The sequence below is a fragment of the Rhipicephalus sanguineus genome, chromosome 1, assembly GCF_013339695.2.
Source record: "Rhipicephalus sanguineus isolate Rsan-2018 chromosome 1, BIME_Rsan_1.4, whole genome shotgun sequence".
Classification (NCBI taxonomy): Eukaryota; Metazoa; Arthropoda; class Arachnida; order Ixodida; family Ixodidae; genus Rhipicephalus; species Rhipicephalus sanguineus.
Genome location: NC_051176.1, coordinates 240,921,116 through 240,938,909, shown reverse-complemented (window position 1 = coordinate 240,938,909; position 17,794 = coordinate 240,921,116). Strand labels below are relative to the sequence as shown.

The 17,794-nt window shown below is 43.6% G+C and overlaps 2 protein-coding genes across 3 annotated transcripts in view; one reads left to right on the top strand and one right to left on the bottom strand.

The window, feature by feature from the left end:
- Window positions 1-13,571, top strand: part of LOC119375360 (AFG3-like protein 2) — a 68,351-nt gene extending 54,780 nt beyond the window's left edge. For both annotated transcript variants that reach the window (XM_037645549.2, XM_037645542.2), the window contains exons 16-17: window positions 5,745-5,939; window positions 13,019-13,571. In XM_037645549.2, the coding sequence (XP_037501477.1) occupies window positions 5,745-5,939; window positions 13,019-13,264 (441 nt within the window). In that variant the 3' untranslated portion in view covers window positions 13,265-13,571. The remainder of the gene's footprint in view (window positions 1-5,744; window positions 5,940-13,018) is intronic.
- A 71-nt stretch (window positions 13,572-13,642) lies between these two features.
- On the bottom strand, window positions 13,643-17,400 carry LOC119382039 (uncharacterized protein K02A2.6-like). Its single transcript, XM_049420498.1, has 3 exons — window positions 16,514-17,400; window positions 14,974-15,093; window positions 13,643-14,336 (listed from the first exon to the last, which is right to left on the bottom strand). Exons 1-3 carry the CDS (start codon window positions 17,278-17,280, stop codon window positions 13,808-13,810), a joined length of 1,416 nt encoding a protein of 471 aa, XP_049276455.1. The 5' UTR covers window positions 17,281-17,400; the 3' UTR covers window positions 13,643-13,807.
- Between the last annotated feature and the right edge of the window lie 394 nt (window positions 17,401-17,794).

Here is a 17,794-nt window from a genome sequence, read left to right as displayed (position 1 = left end):
ACCACGCGATGGCAAGCGGTGGTTTCTGCTCGCTCTGCATGGCACCCTCCTAATCACGCCCCTCATTCTCCCAAATGCATGCAGAAAAGTCCCCTTCTGTGAGGGAAAGCCACTTTCTTGGGGCATATCGCAGTGCCCGTTGTCCGATATATCAAGTGTTCCGACTATTTTTGTTTGATGTAGTCGTGGATTTTCCTGTGCAGTGACGTTAAAGCCTTGTTGTATTAAAAAAATAGATGTAAAGGATAATTTGATTTACCCGAGTTTGATATAGTCGGGTTTGACTATATCTGTTTTGATCCTTGGCTGTTCGTAAAAAAGAACTATTTGGTATTCCAGAAATATGACCTAACAGCTTGGTTAGGTCTTTTTGATGTAGGTAGGATAGCCATCTATTAGGTGTCGTGCTTGTGTGATCCCATGAGCTTGATCTTTGCCATTGGCCTACAATCCCTAGTAATCTTAATTTTCCTCTTTATGTGAGAAATGCAGTGCAAATAATGTAATCAAAATCTTTTAAAATGTGGATTTATTTCCTAGCATGTATTTTCAAGTATAGAACAAACTAAGAAAACTCCTTTCATATTGGCCATCACTGGAAATTGCCTACCTTGGTCTACAGAAGCTTGTAGTCTGAGGAGCGGCACATTTTCAAGGGAGTAGCACTTGATTGATTGGTTTGGCATTGAGTTTTGGCTAATCATTGGTTTGTCATCAGTCTTGGCTGATCATTTCGGCAATATGTGGCGTTTTTTTTCTTAAAGAGCCAAATCCTGCACCTGTTGAATCAAACTCATCCAGATCCATTAAACCAGCGCTGCGTCAAGAATCGTGATCAAAACAACCAATGTGGCCGCATCCAATCTGTTTCATTTGTGACCTTGTTGCTTTGTTATCATGCTCTCGTCCACAATTGCTTTTACTTGGGCGACTTGGTACTTACTGAAGGGCATGATATTGTAAGGCGAAACTCAAATAGAAAGTGTAAGAATGCTGACTTTCCTACTCCTGCCTGTCTGTTAGTGTTTCTTTCAGAGTTTGCACTACAGTATCATATCCTCCTTTCTCTCCAATATGGTATATTTGAAATGGAAGACAACGGAAATGAAGTTGTTAACTACTAATCTATTCCTTGAAGAAGTGAACCTAAATGGTGCGGCATAAAACTACCTAAGAAGCTAAAAAGTCACAGTTTCGCCACAAGGGCGAAGCAGTGAATGCGATAGCAAGAAATTGCAATGTCACACGAAGAACGACAAGCAGCTTGATACCTGCAGCGCGACGCTGAAGGTCAATGAAGGACGCCCGAAAAGAACGCACAGGTATACACAGGACAAGCGTGAACTAACAACTGTCACAGTCGTTACGTCTTGTGCTTGAGCAACGCGCTGCAAGTGTCGACAATGGAGAATCAGATGCTCTTAGATATTTCTTTTTCTTTTAAACTGCGGCGCGTGGAGTGACCCCTCTGCATCTCCTGCCACATGGGGGCGTCTGACGCAAGGTGTGCCCGGTGTTGTTTTTTTTTTTCATTCCACATCACGAGTGGGTACAGAAAGGGGCCACTTTGTCGTGTGCGTCTCAAGGGCAGTTTTAAAATTGAAAGAAAATGTAGGAGTGTTGTGTGATAGAAAACACGCGCAAGCACCTCCGAGATCTGCGTACCACCAGTGGTAAATGGTGTATATAAATAGCTCGTCGTTAGTTCGCCGGGTCATGGATGGTGTGTGGTGGACGGCGACGGCAAAAATCAGCCAAGAGTGTCCGTATAATTGCTATTGCAATAAAAGAAAAAGAACAAGAGCTGAAGTATTTTTTGGAGACCTTCGATAGATGCCAGGAACAAGAAAACACTGCCGACAGTTCAGGTCTGTGTGCCCGTTTCCAGGAAAGACCACTCGCTTTTCAAGTTCAGTCTTTGTCATTACGCCCATGAAACAAGGACTGCACCGACGAAAGCACAAGATGGTGTTAATGTTGTCACAAAATATTGCTATATTGTTCATTCACTGCCATTTGGACTACTTTTGTACAGTCAGTTCAGGCCCAAATGAAATGTTCCAATTTATAAGAACCAAATCCAAATTTTAATTCTGAATACCGACGATAGTGGACTATATGGATCTTAGCCACAATATACACTTGAAGTAATTTTGTGGTGGGAGCACCCTGGCAAAAAATTGTTGGAGAGCCTGACCATATTGTCAGTAGCAAACAACTGCGCTTTTCTCAGTTTCACTTAAAGTGGACTTGGCTCTTTTAGAAAAAAAAACGGCACATATATTTGTTGCATCCTTTGTGGGAAATTTGAATTTCAGAAACTTTTTGATGGCACATCATACCTTATTGGATAAAACTTAATTGCAGACATACCAACTTTTACAAGTTCTTTGTGAAATTTCCGATTTGTAGAGCTTGTTGAGGATTTTCATATTGCGACCTATCATTTTACTTTATTAAAACTTGAACTGCAGGGTTTTTAAGCTAGCAGAAGTAGGCAAAACTAATATGGGACAGGAAACAATTTTTAGTATTTTTCAGCTAGTATGCTTATGTTTTATTTTCTTGGCTGTAGTATTTTTTAAGTTTTTAAGTTGGTAGGTATTTTGTTGTATAAAATAAGTTTAACATGTTTGTAGCATGCTTTTGTTAATGTGTCCTAAAGGTGTAAGAGAAGGTATTACTTGGATGTTGTTACTTGCGGCTGTGGTCCTATGGTAGTGTGCAGCCAACAGTAGCAGAGTTGGATCAGAGAATTGGTGCTCCTCCTCTGGCTGAGAATCAAGGCTATTCAGTGAAGGCTCCGAAAGTACTGCAGTTAAACCAAACTTCTGTTCACATTTTCAGAATATTTTTTCAAAGCCTTTCCTGGGAACTAAATTAATATTGAAGGCTAGCGAATTGATTAGAGAATGACAGGATTTCAGAAGACTGCTAATAAGGGTTGGGTGCTAGAGGTTGACAGACTGGTATTGAGACCCTTGGTCCATGCTGTCTTCATTCTTAGTGTACCTTCACACAACCTTAAGCCTCACGCTGGGCAACCTGTCTAGTGGTGATTGAGTAATAGCCGCCTTTTTCATGATGAACACCATTCAATCTACACCTTTGTGGTAGTTGCTGCAGAAGCTGTCTTGTAGCCTTCATAACGAAGTCGGGAAGCTTTACACCTTTTGTGGGCAATTTTTTTAGGGGCGAAGCTCCTCTTAGTCTAACCTTGTCACGTGTCCGGCGTCAGGCGTAACCGGCAGTATCTCCCGAACAGTATAATAGATGGCGCTGTCTCATAGAAGTACATACAAACTGCAGTTGAGTGATGATATTCTAGATGGCGCTGTACACAATCTGTGTCGTCATCACCATTTCTCGTCTCATTTCCTAGATGGCATGGGTCCAATAGAAGTGTGTGCAATAGTGCACTTGTGTGTATCGCCACTAGATGGCATATATATATATATATATGTGTGTGTGTGTGTGTGTGTGGATATATATATGTGGATATATATGTGGACATGCTGTGAATATATATATATATATATATATATATATATATATATATATATATATATATATATATATATATATATACACACAGGGTGTTTCAAGAAATGTGTCCAACCTTCTCAAAAAATCAGGAAAATGCGATATTCGATTGCTGCTTTCAGAATCGGTTTTTCTGTAGTGGCAGGAATTTTAAGATGGTTAAAGAAATTATTTGGGACTGTAATTAAAAAAGTTAAATAATTAACTTTTTAATTAGCGGAGTTAGGTGGTTGTGTTAAATGGGAGAATTGAAGTTCTTCATGCCAGAAACCTAACCCAACTTTGAGATTTCGAAAAAGTGGTATCTAGTAATAATTACGAAGTAATGAAATTCAACCAAATTCAATGGCGAAACCTAAACAGAAACATGTAAGAACGCAACTGCCATATTCTTCTGAGACGTCCAAAATGAGTGAATGACTTTTTTTGTAGCGCTAGGCATCTTAACATGGTTAGAGACATCACTTGAGACAGTAATTAAGAAAGTTCAATTAATTAACTTTTTAATTAGTGGAGTTAGGTGACTGTGTCAAATGGGGGAATTGAAGTTCTTCGTGCCAGAAACCCATCCCAACATTGAGATTTCGAAAAAGCGGCCTCTAGTAATAATTACGAAATAATGAAATTCAACCGAATTCGATGGCTTTCGCTGTTGAAAGCCGTTGCATTTCGTTGAATTTCATTACGCCACAACAATTACTAGAGGACGCTTTTTCGAAATCTCAAAGCTCGGATGGGTTCCTCGCATGAAGAACTTCAATTCTCTCATTTGACACAATCACTTAACCCCACTAATTTAAAAGTTAATTAATGTAACTTTCTTAATTACTGTCTTAAATGATATCCTTAACTACCTTAAGATTCCTGCCGCTACAGAAAAGGTAATTCTGAAAGCCCCGAGCAAATATCGCATTTTCCTGATTTTTTGAGAAGGTTGGACACATTTCTTGAAACACCCTGTATGTATTATATATATATATATATATATATATGTGTGTGTGTGTGTGTGTGTTTGTCACATCGTTGATGATGTACTGGGCTATCGCTTTGATTAGTGCTGGGCGAAACCACTGAAGATTTCACGTGCCCAAGCTCTTCATCATTCACCCGTGGATATGCTGTGACTTTTTTCACATGATCTTATCAGTTTTTTTTTTCATTGCGGGTTTAAAATCTTCAGAGTGACCTATTTTGAAAAAAAGTTTACCATGATGTTGTGGTGACCATAACGTGACAAAAATATCCTTTGCGTTGGTATAGATCCATTGTGTGTTCATGAATAATAAGAATAAAAATAAGAAAGAAACTTATAGTGAAAATTAATATATATATATATATATGTATGCGCTGGAATAAGTATGTTTCACAGATGTAGAAACTTGTGCACATGAGACTACTGTTACCTTTGCCATCCCAGTCAGTACCATTGTGCCACAAACACTTCTGCCAAGTGGCTCCTGGGCTAGATTCCAAATCCATATTGGTTAGTAGTTCCTCGTTTGAAGGGCATCCATTGAATCAACGCCAGATGGTCATCAGGTTTTGTGAGCGCAACAAACGAAAACTGCCCATCAGACAAAACCAAAACTAGTTGCCATGCACCTTTGTACTTGCGTATGTGCGAGTGGTAGCCGACTCAGCACAGAGCTGTAGCCAGAGGAAAAAATTCCTAGTATTTGCCCTGGGTGGCAGCACCTGCTGGGTAACAGGGAGTTTAAATATTGATGCATTTTTCAAACATACAACTGATGTTGTAAATATACAGCATAAATGATTGGGGACTTATTATTTGCGGCACCATGTTTTTATGCCTTGGACCCTTGAAGTGTGAATCACAAAGCTCAATACAAGAAGTACACTAGTGTGCCCCTCTGGCAACACTTCAGCCACTCATATCATCTGGTATTGAGCTTTGTGTGACGTGGTTGTGGTGCACGACATGGCTGACACATAGTTGTCAACATGTATTCAGTGTTAGTCCCTGTTTGCTTACTTCATCACTAGTCAGTTGTAACACAAAATACAGTGCCTCTGCTTTGTATCATGCTACATTCATAGGCAGTTGAAGTTACTATTTTCATGCCAGCTTCTATACTAATCTGTGTGCTTTATTTTTGGGTTCACTTACTTGTCTTCATGATGTTTCGTGTTATGCAGTTTTGTTCATTGCATCCTATCCGTTGTGATGAACTTGATTTTAGGTGGTGCAATTTGGAATGAATGAAAAAGTGGGCAACCTAAGCTTTGACATGCCTCAACCTGGTGACATGGTGCTGGACAAGCCATACAGTGAAGAAACAGCACAGATGATTGACTTTGAGGTGCGCCAGATGGTGCAGAAGGCTTATGACCGCACTATGGCATTGCTGCTGGAGCATAAAGCAGACGTTGAGAAGGTAGGCCTTCATTCTTGAGAGCAGCAGGCAGCACAAGCAGTTCCATTGGTCATGTTTGGCTTTGCAAGTTACATTGCAGTTTGTTTTGGTTTTGATGGTTCTTAAGGGGATGCTAATGGCAAATTACACTTGATCAGTAATTAATCAATGCTTGAGAACTTCTAAAACATCAATATTATTCACAACAGTGCTTTAACAATTTAGAAATCGAGATAAATATAGGATACGACTTGCAGCTCCAGTGGGACATTCTTAGGCTAGCCTGGCGACATAACTCTTCAGTATAATTCTATTGCTGTAGTACACAGCCACTCATAGTAAAAATATCATTGCAGTGAATTGTGAAACAGAATAAAGTGCTACTTGTGTGTTTTTGTTAAATTTTTAGAAGAAAGAAAACCGTATTTTTGAAGTTGCCTTTGACAACGCCGTGGGTTGTAAAAAAAATTGTTTTTTGCAAGGCTCTCTGCCACCTGCACAATTGTGTTTCAGTGGTTTTATTATCACATAGTGCTGCACTAGCTTTGTTCTCCTGCAAAACTCGCTGCACTGCAGGTAAGAGAAAATGCCACATCCATGTGATGATGTTTATTCGTATGAAGCGTTTTACATGAAACCATAGCGTCGGCTTCTGGCCAGCAATGGGCGGTGATGGTGCATGAAAAATGACAGCTTCTTGCTTGGGGGCAAGCAATTTGGATTGTGCAAGGGGCATGCAGACCCTTAAAACACGATTATCTCTTAAACTAAGCTTTTTTTTTTTGGCTCGAAATGAGTGCTACGCGGTTTCTGGAACGGTATTTTACGAGTCGTAATCTACATAATATTTGGCTTTAGTGCACTTACTCCAAGAAATGTCTGTTCTAGAAGCTGCGAGCAACTGCCTGATACCTATTATTAGCATATGTAATGAATGGAACTTTCTATTTAGAATGATAAGTTACTTTAGAGAGCCATGAATTGGGCTAGTTTGTGGCTCTTCATGGTTACTTCTTGCGCTGGGTATTACAAAACGAGGACGAAAAACAGGGACACATTGATCATTTGTGAGTTTGCGCACCACCTGTTGTCAATGTGTCCCTGTTTGTGCTCCTCATTTCATTGTACCTAGCTCAAGAAGTAACCATGAATATGTTACTCTGTAAAGATATCGAGAAGTAACATGAACAAACTTGGTGCCATGTATCACCACCACTGTTTTTTTTTTATTTATTGACTACTGCAGACCAAGAACTGGTCCAAGCAGGACAGGTACAAGAGGCAGGATATAAACAAAAACACATGTGATAACATAAGAATATATGATGAGAAATGGAATCGAAACACCTACTAATAGAATGCATAAAAGATATCATGGCAAAAATATTACATTAAATGGATACGTAACACAAATTAACAGTGCATGTTTTAGCTCTAAGCAACAGAAAATTGGCTAAGATCAGTTAGGCAGTTCTGCTCTGGTACAGTACGCGGAAAAAAGGAAAACTGAAACGTGTTGGTTTTAGCAAAAGACCGGGTTAAAGAATGGGCATGATGATGGCGTGTATGCCTAGTGGACAGAGGAGATACATATTCATGCGGGTCAAGGGCTAACTTATGATTAACAAGAAGATATAGAAAGTTAAGGCGGTTCCTTTTTCGCCGTAATTCAAGTGTTTCGATGTTGTTAGCAGCCATGAGTTCACTCGGCGAGTCCGTAATTTTAAACTTAGAATAAGCACACCTAACAGCTTTTCTTTGTACTGCTTCCAGTTTTCTAATGTTACATTTAGTAAAGGGGTCCCGTACAACACAAGAGTATTCTAGTTTTGGTCTTATTTACGTAAAGTAACTAAGTAGTTTTATGTTAGAAGGAGAATTTCCAAGTTTAAGTTTATGTTTTAGGAAACACAGCTTACGGAAGGCAGCAGAACATACGTTGTCTTTGTGTAAGTTCCAAGGTAGGTCATTAGTTATTGTTACGCCTAAATATTTGTAGTTATTAACCTGTTGTAGAGATGGTGAGCCGAGGTTATAACTAAAATGAAGAGATGTTTTTGAACGTGTTACACAAAGATAAACAGTTTTTTCGTGCGTTAAGTGCCATACTATTGTCATTACACCAGTTTAGTATGTAATTAAGACTTAATATCAGGTTCTGTTGATCATTAGAACAGGTAATTTGATGAAAGAGCACGCAATCATCCGCGAACAGTCTGATTTGAGTTCCTGGTAGTACTGTGTTAACAATGTCGTTTACATAAATTAAAAATAAAAGCGGCCCCAGAACACTACCCTGTGGCGCGCCTGATGTTACAGGAAGAGAGCTCGAATTGTTCCCATCTACTGAAACAAACTGTGAACGTTCTGTTAAATAGTGTTGAATCCAGGCAATGAATATGTCAGGTAGATTGATGTCCCTGAGTTTTGTAATTAGTTTGTGATGAATAACTTTATCAAATGCCTTACTAAAATCAAGGAATATGACGTCCATTTGACCATTTTTATCCAGAGTTTCTGCAAATGAATGAACCACTGAGACTAACTGAGTTACGGTTGAATAACCTTTTCTAAAGCCATGCTGAAAATTAGTTAGTATAGAGTTTTGTTCGAGGAGTTCCACAATGCGCTTAGATATTACATGTTCAAGCATTTTACATATTGGTGGTGTTAATGAGATGGGACGTTAGTTTTGGTTGCCTTTCTTAAACACGGGAACAACACGAGCCCTCTTCCAATCACTGGGTAGTTTAGCACTCAAGAGCGAACATCGAAAGAGCACAATCACAAAATGAGCAATACTTTCTGCATAACGGCGAAGAAAAACATTAGGGGCTCATGCACCACTGCCTCATGCACCACTGCTGCTTCAGCACCTGGACTGGAAAGTGCATAGCCGCAGAACGTTATGCAGAACGCTAGCATTGTGGCGTTTTCCCCGCGTTAGTTCTACGAGACCAATTTTCCTGGCTTTGTTGAAAATGATGATGGATTTAGGAAAGAGGAAAATCATGCTCCTCCATCCTGCAAAGAAGAAAGAAACCCCATCAGATGAGTGCTCTGATGACAGTAATCTTAAATACAGCACAGCAGACGATGGACATGCCCGAAAATCCCAGGCTCCAACATGGGGAATTGGATTGGATTGGATAAACTTTTATTTGGTCCTCCAAAACACAGATCAATGTGTCGCGGGCCGCTCCCACGTGGGGACCGAGAGGCCGAGCCCCTCAGCTGCCTCGCGGGCTTGGTGGACAGCCCAGAGTTGTTCTGCCAAGGACGGGCTGCGGATTGCCGCCTCCCATCTGGCAGAGGTGATGTTAGGTAAATGAGCGAATTTGGTACACTGCCAGAGCATATGGTCTAGGGTAGCTATTTCCCCACAATATGGGCAGAGATTACTGGGGAATGACTTGAAAGATACAGTCGAACCCCTCAATAACGAAATCGCTGGGGAAGCGATTCTTTTTACATTCCCCTGAAAAAAAAAAAAAGAAAACAAATACGCACACCAATTACTTCACACAAAGAAAATTTATTTAAAGAAGTCGCTGATCTTGCTCTGTTTCACGTTGCTTTGAAGGAGCTTGACGGCTAGAGCCTCACAGCATAATTAAAGGGACACTAAAGGCAAATATTAAGTCGACGTTGATTGTTGAAATAGCGGTCCAGAAACCTCGTAGTGCTGCTTTTGTGCCAAGGAAGTGCTTATTTTGAAATAAAATCACGTTTTTAGTGGTCCGCATCGCGTTAGCGCGCTTCAAATCTCCCGCCTGAAAATACGACTTTCATACGTCACTGCTGCCGTGCCCAACGTTGCCCGCTTTTACTGCGCGGCCGCCGACACTAGTAGCAGCCGAGCGGAAGTAGCGGGACCCACAGTAGCAACAACGGCGCTGCGGCAAAGACTTGCTCGGATGGGCACATTCAAAGCCTAAGTTGCGGTTGGTCTCGTAATCCTCAGTACGAAAGTGCAGCGAGCACGCACGCAGAGGTTTTGACTGTTTAGTACACTGGCGCAATGGCATGACACTAAGCCACTTCGAGCGTAGGGGTTCATTCCGCGGCACCCAGTGAAAAGACACACCGGTTTCCTTGCTGCAGCACTGGCGTTGTGCACCATTCGGGCATCCGGCAATATCACACGCATGCGGCATTTTGTCGAACTTTCTGTCAGAGCGACTTTCACGAGCACGCAAAACACGCACGGCAGTACACCATCCCGAAACTACCACTGAGACGGGCGAGGCGCAGTTCGGCGAAAACGGAACCTTTGAACCACGCGCGCCGTTCCCCATGGCAACGCCACGGAGGTTTTCTTTTCCATGAATCAAGCGGAAACGAACAAACAGCATGTTATTACATCTTTTGATGCTCGGAATGTTCTTTTTTTACTGCTGCTAGTTTGATTACTAGTGATTTATCGTAGGCCGACTTCCATACGTCATCGGGATCACTTCGAAAATGTCCCACTCGTGGCGCTCATCATGTGATACATTTAGCTTAATTTCTCGGTAAGTAGGGCACTGCTGTTGATAATATTGCCGTTTTAGAAGTTGTCATACATTGGGCTTTCACTCTGACATAAATTGTTATTTGCCTTTAGTGTCCCTTTAAGCTTCGCATAGCTTCGTCGTCATGGCTAACAAGTTTGACGAGTGTCAAACAACACAAAAGGCCAAACAACACTGCACGTAAGCAAAGCGCAGAAGATCTCTGCGTACACATGGAGAGACGCGCGGCAGCAAGCAGTTAGGCAGTCTACAAAATGTCTGTCGGCATGACGTCACTTTCATGATTGTCATCACTTAAAACGTCATGTGCCGATGTAGTTGCCAACAGAGGCGTTAGCAAAAGAACTGTTCTCAGCGAAAAAAAAAACGTCTTGTTGCTACTGAATGTAAACAGCAATGGTCGGAAACATATGTGCCTGACTTGTTGAATGAGCGGTGCCACAGTTTTCGAACTTCTGGACTCCCACCCAGCTCATTGGCTGAAAAAAAAAAAAGAATGTTATGGATCAGTACCTGAAACTTTCGTTATTGCGGGAGTGCTTTTTGAAATCTCTTTGCTGTCGAGAGGAGGCAAATGCATTGAACTCTATTGACGTTCACTGGGGACGCCAGATTTATTCGTTGTCGTGAGAATTTCGTTCTTGAGGGCTTTCGTTATTGAGGGGTTCAACTGTACCACTCTATTCTGAAGTACTGTTGAAGAACTGGATTATAAAAGAACAGAGGAAAAATAAATATTTTGCAATCTGTGTGCATATCTGAGTGGCTTTCTCGAAGCACCTAAAGCTAGAAAAATTGTTTCAAATTACACCACTAGTAAAGTAAGTGGAAGTTTAGGACCGCAGTGGGTCAAGGAATTAGCATACTTGCAAAACTGAAAATTCACACATACACCAGTCTGTCCGATGTACATGCTACCACATGTCAAATTGATACTGCAAACCACTCTGAATTGACAATCAGTGTACATGTTTAACATGTTTTACAGAAGAACCATTGACATATTGAATATTAATTACCACTTGGGGCATTTCAGGCAGGATACTCAAGTCAGTTAAAAGCTGAATCACTTTTGCTATAGTATATTGAAATTCACATTTTTTTTTATAGTGTGCATTTAAAAATAAAACATATGTATGACTTGTATATGAAGTACCTTGCATTCAACGCAAGCTGCCGCACAAGGTGTCATAGAATTTGCACTTAAGCTGTTCCAAATAATTTGTGTTCTGATTACCTGTCAACAGTGTGGAAGTTGTAGTTAATTGTTTAGCTTTGTTCAGTAGTGTACATAATGCCCAATTGTTTGCCAGTTCTTATAAGAGCTGACAAGTGCACAGAATGTGTCATGTGAATATGGTAGAAATGAACATCCCATGATTTATATTGATTGAATCAAACATGCTGTTTACAGTATAAACAGGACTTGTAATTCTGGAGAGCAAAAGGCTAAGTCATGATGCTCTATGTTGAAACCTTGGTGCCAGTATTGCAGGCCCCTCTCATGACTGCAGAGTACTGTACTTAGTTGTCTGCTAGCCCCACCACGGTGGTCTAGTGGTTATGGCGCTCGACTGCTGACCCGAAGGTCGCGGGATCGAATCCCGGCCGCGGCGGCTGCATTTTCGATGGAGGCGAAAATGTTTGAGGCCTGTGTACTTAGATTTAGGTGCACGTTTAAGAACACCAGAAGGTTGAAATTTCCGGAGCCCTCCACTACGGCGTCCCTCATAATCATATCGTGGTTTTGGGACGTAAAACCCCAGATATTATTATTATTATTAGTTGTCTGCTGTTAAGTGCACCATACATATTGTTTAATATGAGACTGTTAATATTTCATAGGCATTTGTGCTTTATTCTAATATATGTATGCTTACCTCAGGAAAGTTCCTGCTTATAAGTAGCAGTCCCTCAGGGTGACATGTGGAATAACTGTATTGTAGCATCTCTCATTGCATGGCAGCCTACATTATGATATTTTGCACACTGTTTCATATGGTTCCAATTTCTGATCATGCATGCGAGCTGAAATTCTTTGCTTCATCTTGTTTAGAATTTTCAAGAAATGACATTCTTCCAAAATGGAATATGCATGTGCTGCGGCTTCAGTAACATGCTGAACTGTATATCACACTTAGAGACGTTCTTTCACTGTTCAAACTTAAACTAAGGAGATGTTCCACAATGTCCTCTGTGTTACCACTGCAGTATTAGTCGTTGTCCATTGAGCTTTCCATTACATTAAAAAAGAAGTGTGTTCTAAAAATTGGTTGATGGTCCATTCAAGAATGTTTCAATTTATCTTGTTACACACTGGCCTCCTTTAGTTTTAGGTAGTTTCCATGAAGTAACGATCATCTTAGCCATGCAATTGGGGGTCCTACCTTTATTATCTTTCTGTGAAAATGAGTCAGCTATTGAATGTTTCTAATGATCTAGTTATGTAGTTCTTGCAGGTGCACTACTGTGATAACAAGTGTTTAGAAGAAGTTTAGAAGTTTATTTCTTTCTTTCTGATGCTTGTCAAGCTTTTTGGGCTCCAGTGGGTGCTGCAGCTGATTTGCTTTTTTTCCCCCTTTGTAGATTGCAAAGCGCCTCCTTGAGAAAGAAATCTTGAGCAGAGATGACATGATCGAGTTGTTAGGCAAGAGACCCTTCCCTGAGAAGTCAACGTATGAAGAATTTGTTGAAGGAACTGGTTCTTTTGAAGAAGATACCACGTTACCTAAGGGTCTCGAGTCATGGAACAAAGGACCTGAGGAGGACACTAAGTCGAGCAAGCCATCATCACCAGATAAAGACCAGAAACAACAGTCTGCTAGTTCATGACTTTGTCACTTTTAATTTTTGGTGCTGTTCATTGTCCTTATTTCACTTACTTTGTGTGTTAGGCTGGCAAGATTCAAGTTATGCCCAGTGGTGACCATTTTCTGGGTCACAGTTTTTTTTTTTGTTTAATAGATTGTACAGAGTTTCAAATTTTTTATGCGAAGGAGCGTGTTATTGCCAATAGTAAAAAAATAAGTCTGCGTGCTTAGTATTTCTGAATGGGTGGCATGTCAACAGCGCGTCATTACATTGTATGTTAGTGTGGTCTGTTGAATTAACTGACAATAAATTGTTTCTTTTATTTTTTCATGTGTTCAGTGTAATTCTTTTGCCCTGGAAAACAGTGTAGGGTGCTGAAGTGACGCAACGCTGTAGCGACAAGAAACTGAACCGTTTATTGCTTGGCACTGGGCCTTTTTATCCTGAAACCCACGCGAGTCTAGAACACGAGCTGTGGTCGATTACATCATGACTTGCTGACAGGTGATAAGGAACTCGGGCCGTTGAGTGCGGTTTATCGACGACGCTGCACTCCTTCCCCCTTCAAAAGCCCAGTCGTTCCGGAGGGCGTCTTGTTCGCGTTGATCGGCGGAGTTGAGTTGGAACTGCCTCCGGCGCCCCTGTTTCTTGAGTCGAGCCGGGCGACCGAGGGGCCGCTGGACTGAAGTTCAGCGTTGCACTTGCTTCTCGAGCGTCTGCGTCGGGCTGTGGTTCCGCTAAGCTGGAGCCGAGCCTTGATTCCTTTTTTTCTGGTGTGGCTAACGCCCGCCGTGCCCTCAACTGGTCTACATGATGGCGGTGGGTTCCCAGGGGTGTCTCAACCTTTACCATCCGATTCCCTTCCGTCGCTATCACAGTCCCTGGCAGCCATTTTCGCCCTCGTTGAATATGGCGGGACCAGACGGGCTTTCCGGGTGGGAACAGTGGTGGTGCTTTGGTCGACGAAGGCTGGATCGTGTCGGCCCCTGCAGGCACCTCGCCTTCTGGAAAGTGGGCGGACAGCCTTGTCCGGGGCTCGAATCCCAAGAGCAGTTGTGCTGGCGATTTGCCACTCTCGAGGGGTGTAGATCTGTAACGGAAAAGAAAACTTTTCTTGCAGTGTGCCGCGCTTGTTTTTCTTGAGGCCCTCTTTTATTGTTCGCACCGCCCGCTCCGCTAATCCATTGGACTGTGGGTGGTATGGCGCAGTCCTGACATGGCGTATGTTATTTTCATGCATGAACTTTCCCATCATTGCGCTCGAGAACTGGGGGCCGTTGTCAGACACCAGACAATGCGGGATACCAAACCGAGAAAAACTTTCCCTCAGTAATTGAATTGTTGCGTCTGTGGTAGCCGTTTTCAGCAGCGTTGCCTCTATCCACTTCGTTTCCGCATCAACTAGGACGAAAATTAGGTACCCGTCAACAGGTCCTGCAAAATCCATGTGCACTCGATACCACCGCCTTCCTGTCCTAGGCCACGGGGAAGGTACTTGGGCCGCAGGCATTGACCACCCCTGCACACATTGGGGACAAGTTTGCACCAACCTTTCAATGTCTTTGTCTAATCCAGGGTACCAGAATTGCGTACGAGCGAGCCTCTTCATGGCGCCAACACCTGGGTGGGTATCGTGTAGCTCGTTGAGTAGGCACTGCCGGGCTGCCTCCGGCACGACCACACGATGACCCCAGTAAACGAGGTCATGGCTCGCGACGAGTTCGTGTCGGCGTGTGAAGTACGGCTGCAGATGTTGCTGCTTCCCCGCAAGATGCGATGGCCAGCCCTGCTCGATCCATTCCCGGACTTGCCGAAGTGCGCTGTCCTCCTGGGTCAAAGCAATCATTTGGTTAGAAGGAAGGGCACTTGCATCCAAACCTTGCGTATAAAGTACATATTCCATGACTTCTTGACTTCCGCGTTCCTGGTCCCCTGGCAAAGGCAAGCGACTGAGGGCGTCCGCGTTAGCGTTGTGTGTTCCCTTGCGGTATTCCAGATTGTATTGGTAAGCTGATAGAAGAAGCGCCCATCGCTGAATTCGAGCTGCCGCCATCTGCGGAATCGGCTTGTTGGGGTCGAAAAGCCCGGTGAGGGGCTTATGATCTGTCACCAACGTGAAACGGTTGCCCAGCAAGAAATCGCGGAACTTACAAATTCCAAATACCAAGGCCAGCGCTTCCTTCTCGATTTGGGAATAATTGCGTTCTGCTGACGTCAGCGTTCTCGAACGAAATGCTATCGGGTGGTCCACGCCATCAATGCGGTGTGATAATACTGCACCTAAGCCGTCTGCTGACGCATCACATTCCAGCCGCAACTCCTTCTGCGGATCATAGTGGACCAGAAAATTTGCCTTTAACAAGGCGCGCTTTGCTTCCTGGAAGGCTTTTTAACGCGATAGCGTTAGAGAGATCGTGTCGCAGAAATTCCGGTGTCGGCGTCGGCACCGTTGGTTGTGAGCGAAAAATCATCCGTGAGCGAAAAATCGAGAAAGTAGCAAATAAAATAAACGATAAAATCTTCGGTCCCAATGAGGATCGAACCCGGGCCGTTCGCGTGGCAAGCAGGTGTCTTACCACAAAGCCACGATGTTACTTGCAGCTACTTCGGAAAAAAACACTACATAAATGTCATGTAGTGAAAGGAGTCTCAACGCATTTTGTTCGGCAGGTGTCACGACGAAAACGAGCCCATACGGCGATTTGTAGGCGCATTCGGGAGGCCATCAAACTACGTCGAAAAACGCCGGGATAGTGCAGCCATCGCCGCTAAATACACACACGAACTTTCAAACAGCTCTAAAAATGGACAACTATGTCCATCTAGCGGAAAACATATTAAGCCAACGCAGCAAACGCTAGATATTGTGCTGCCATCTGTGAGGCCATTGTGAGAAATATGTCTCGACTCTTTATGGCCTCCGAGATGGCGAGCGCGCAGCGTATATCTTGGAGGCCATGCGACTCTTGCTGTAGATCGAAAGCCTGTAAAATTCGCGCGCGTGCGTGCCTGTGTGTGTGTGTGTAACAATACACATTAATAAGTATGCACTTAGTGGTTGAAGTGCGCACTGGGGGCCGGATTTCGCTATCGCGTTCAACTCTTAAAGGCGAAGCTTAAGGGTCCCCCAATTTTTGATGCTCTTCTTTCCAGTGCCAGCGTTGTCCCTTGACCAGTAACCGATAGAGCGGAGCCAGGATCGTGGCCAAATAAGGCAAAAATTTTGAGTAATATGTTATGAGCCCCAGAAAGGACTTCAGTTGGCTCACCGATTCTGGCTTTGGTGCAGCTGTTACGGCTTCGAGATTGTCGCGCAGTGGATGAAGTCCGGTTGCATCAATCTTGTGCCCCAGAAACTGCACTTCTTTTTCTCGGAACCGACATTTGGCCTTGTTCAGTTGGAGGCCATTGTCGCGAAGTCTCTGGAACACTTGTCGAAGTGTTGACGTGTCCTGTTGCTTCTCGGCGATTATGATGTCGTCCAGGTACACGCGTACTCTTGGTAAGTCCCTTAATAACGACTCAATGCGCCGCTGGAACAGTGCGGGAGCCGACGAGATGCCGAAGGCTAGTCGGTTGTACGAGTACAAGGCCTGGTGCGTGTTGATGACAGTCATTTCCTTCGCTTCTTCATCAAGTGGCAGCTGATTGTAGGCATTTCTCAGATCCAGTGTGGTGAATACTTCTCCCCCGTAGAGCGCGGCAAAAATGTCGTCCACTTTAGGCAAAGGGTACTGCTCCAGGTGAGTAGCCGGATTCACGGTGAGCTTAAAATCGCCACACAGCCTGATGTCCCCATTTTTCTTCACCACAGGTACGACAGGAGCAGCCCATTCGGAAACGCTCACCGGCGACAGGACGCCTTGCTGAACGAGGCGGTCGATTTCGGCTGACACTGCTTTGCGAAGCGCGAACGGCACCGGACGGGCCTTCAAAGACCGCGGCACCGCTCCTTCTTTCTTGTACAGCTTCACGGGCGGGCCTTTGCAGCAGCCAAGTCGATCTTCAAACAAGTCTGCGAACTCTTCCACCAGCATTTTTAGGTCATCTTCTGCCTGCAGCGCATAGACACTTGGTAGAGCCCTTTCTTCCAAGAGTGACAAGCCCGCTTCGCGGAAAGCTTGAATTGTATCTCTACCGCAGAGTAGTGGCCCATCACAATCGACTACCACGAGCGAACTGTCCACTCGTGTTTTGTCGTGTTCCACACTCATGGCGACTCTGCCTAACACTGGAAGAGGACCGAGGAAGCAAGATAACCGAAGTGGCGTCTTTTCTAGTCTAGGCCACCACTTACGGCTATTCCTGAAGACGTTTTTTGAAATAACGCTGACGGATGAACCCGTGTCGATCAGCATCCGCAGTGTCCTGCCACCCCAGACCAAGTTCCGTTCCATTGGTCGCATTCTTGCCTGGTCAACGTTGTTCTGGGCGGATAGGGCGAAAAGCATTTCTTTACTGTCCTCTCCCTCAGACAGCTCGCTGAGCGCGTACGATCCCGCCTGCCGGCCGCCGCGCCGGCGCTGGCACATCCTTGCCAGGTGTCCTTTA

Bases quoted from the DNA above. Each gene is read 5' to 3' on its own strand.
- LOC119382039 (XM_049420498.1), bottom strand. From the start codon at position 17,280: ATGCTGGTGGAAGAGTTCGCAGACTTGTTTGAAGATCGACTTGGCTGC. The intron at 15,094-16,513 runs GGTGAGCCAACT...CCTTCCTTCTAA, and splicing joins GCTGCACCAAAGCCAGAATC to CCAAATGATTGCTTTGACCC. The intron at 14,337-14,973 runs CCGACACGAACT...TCTTTTCCGTTA, and splicing joins CTGCAGCCGTACTTCACACG to CAGATCTACACCCCTCGAGA.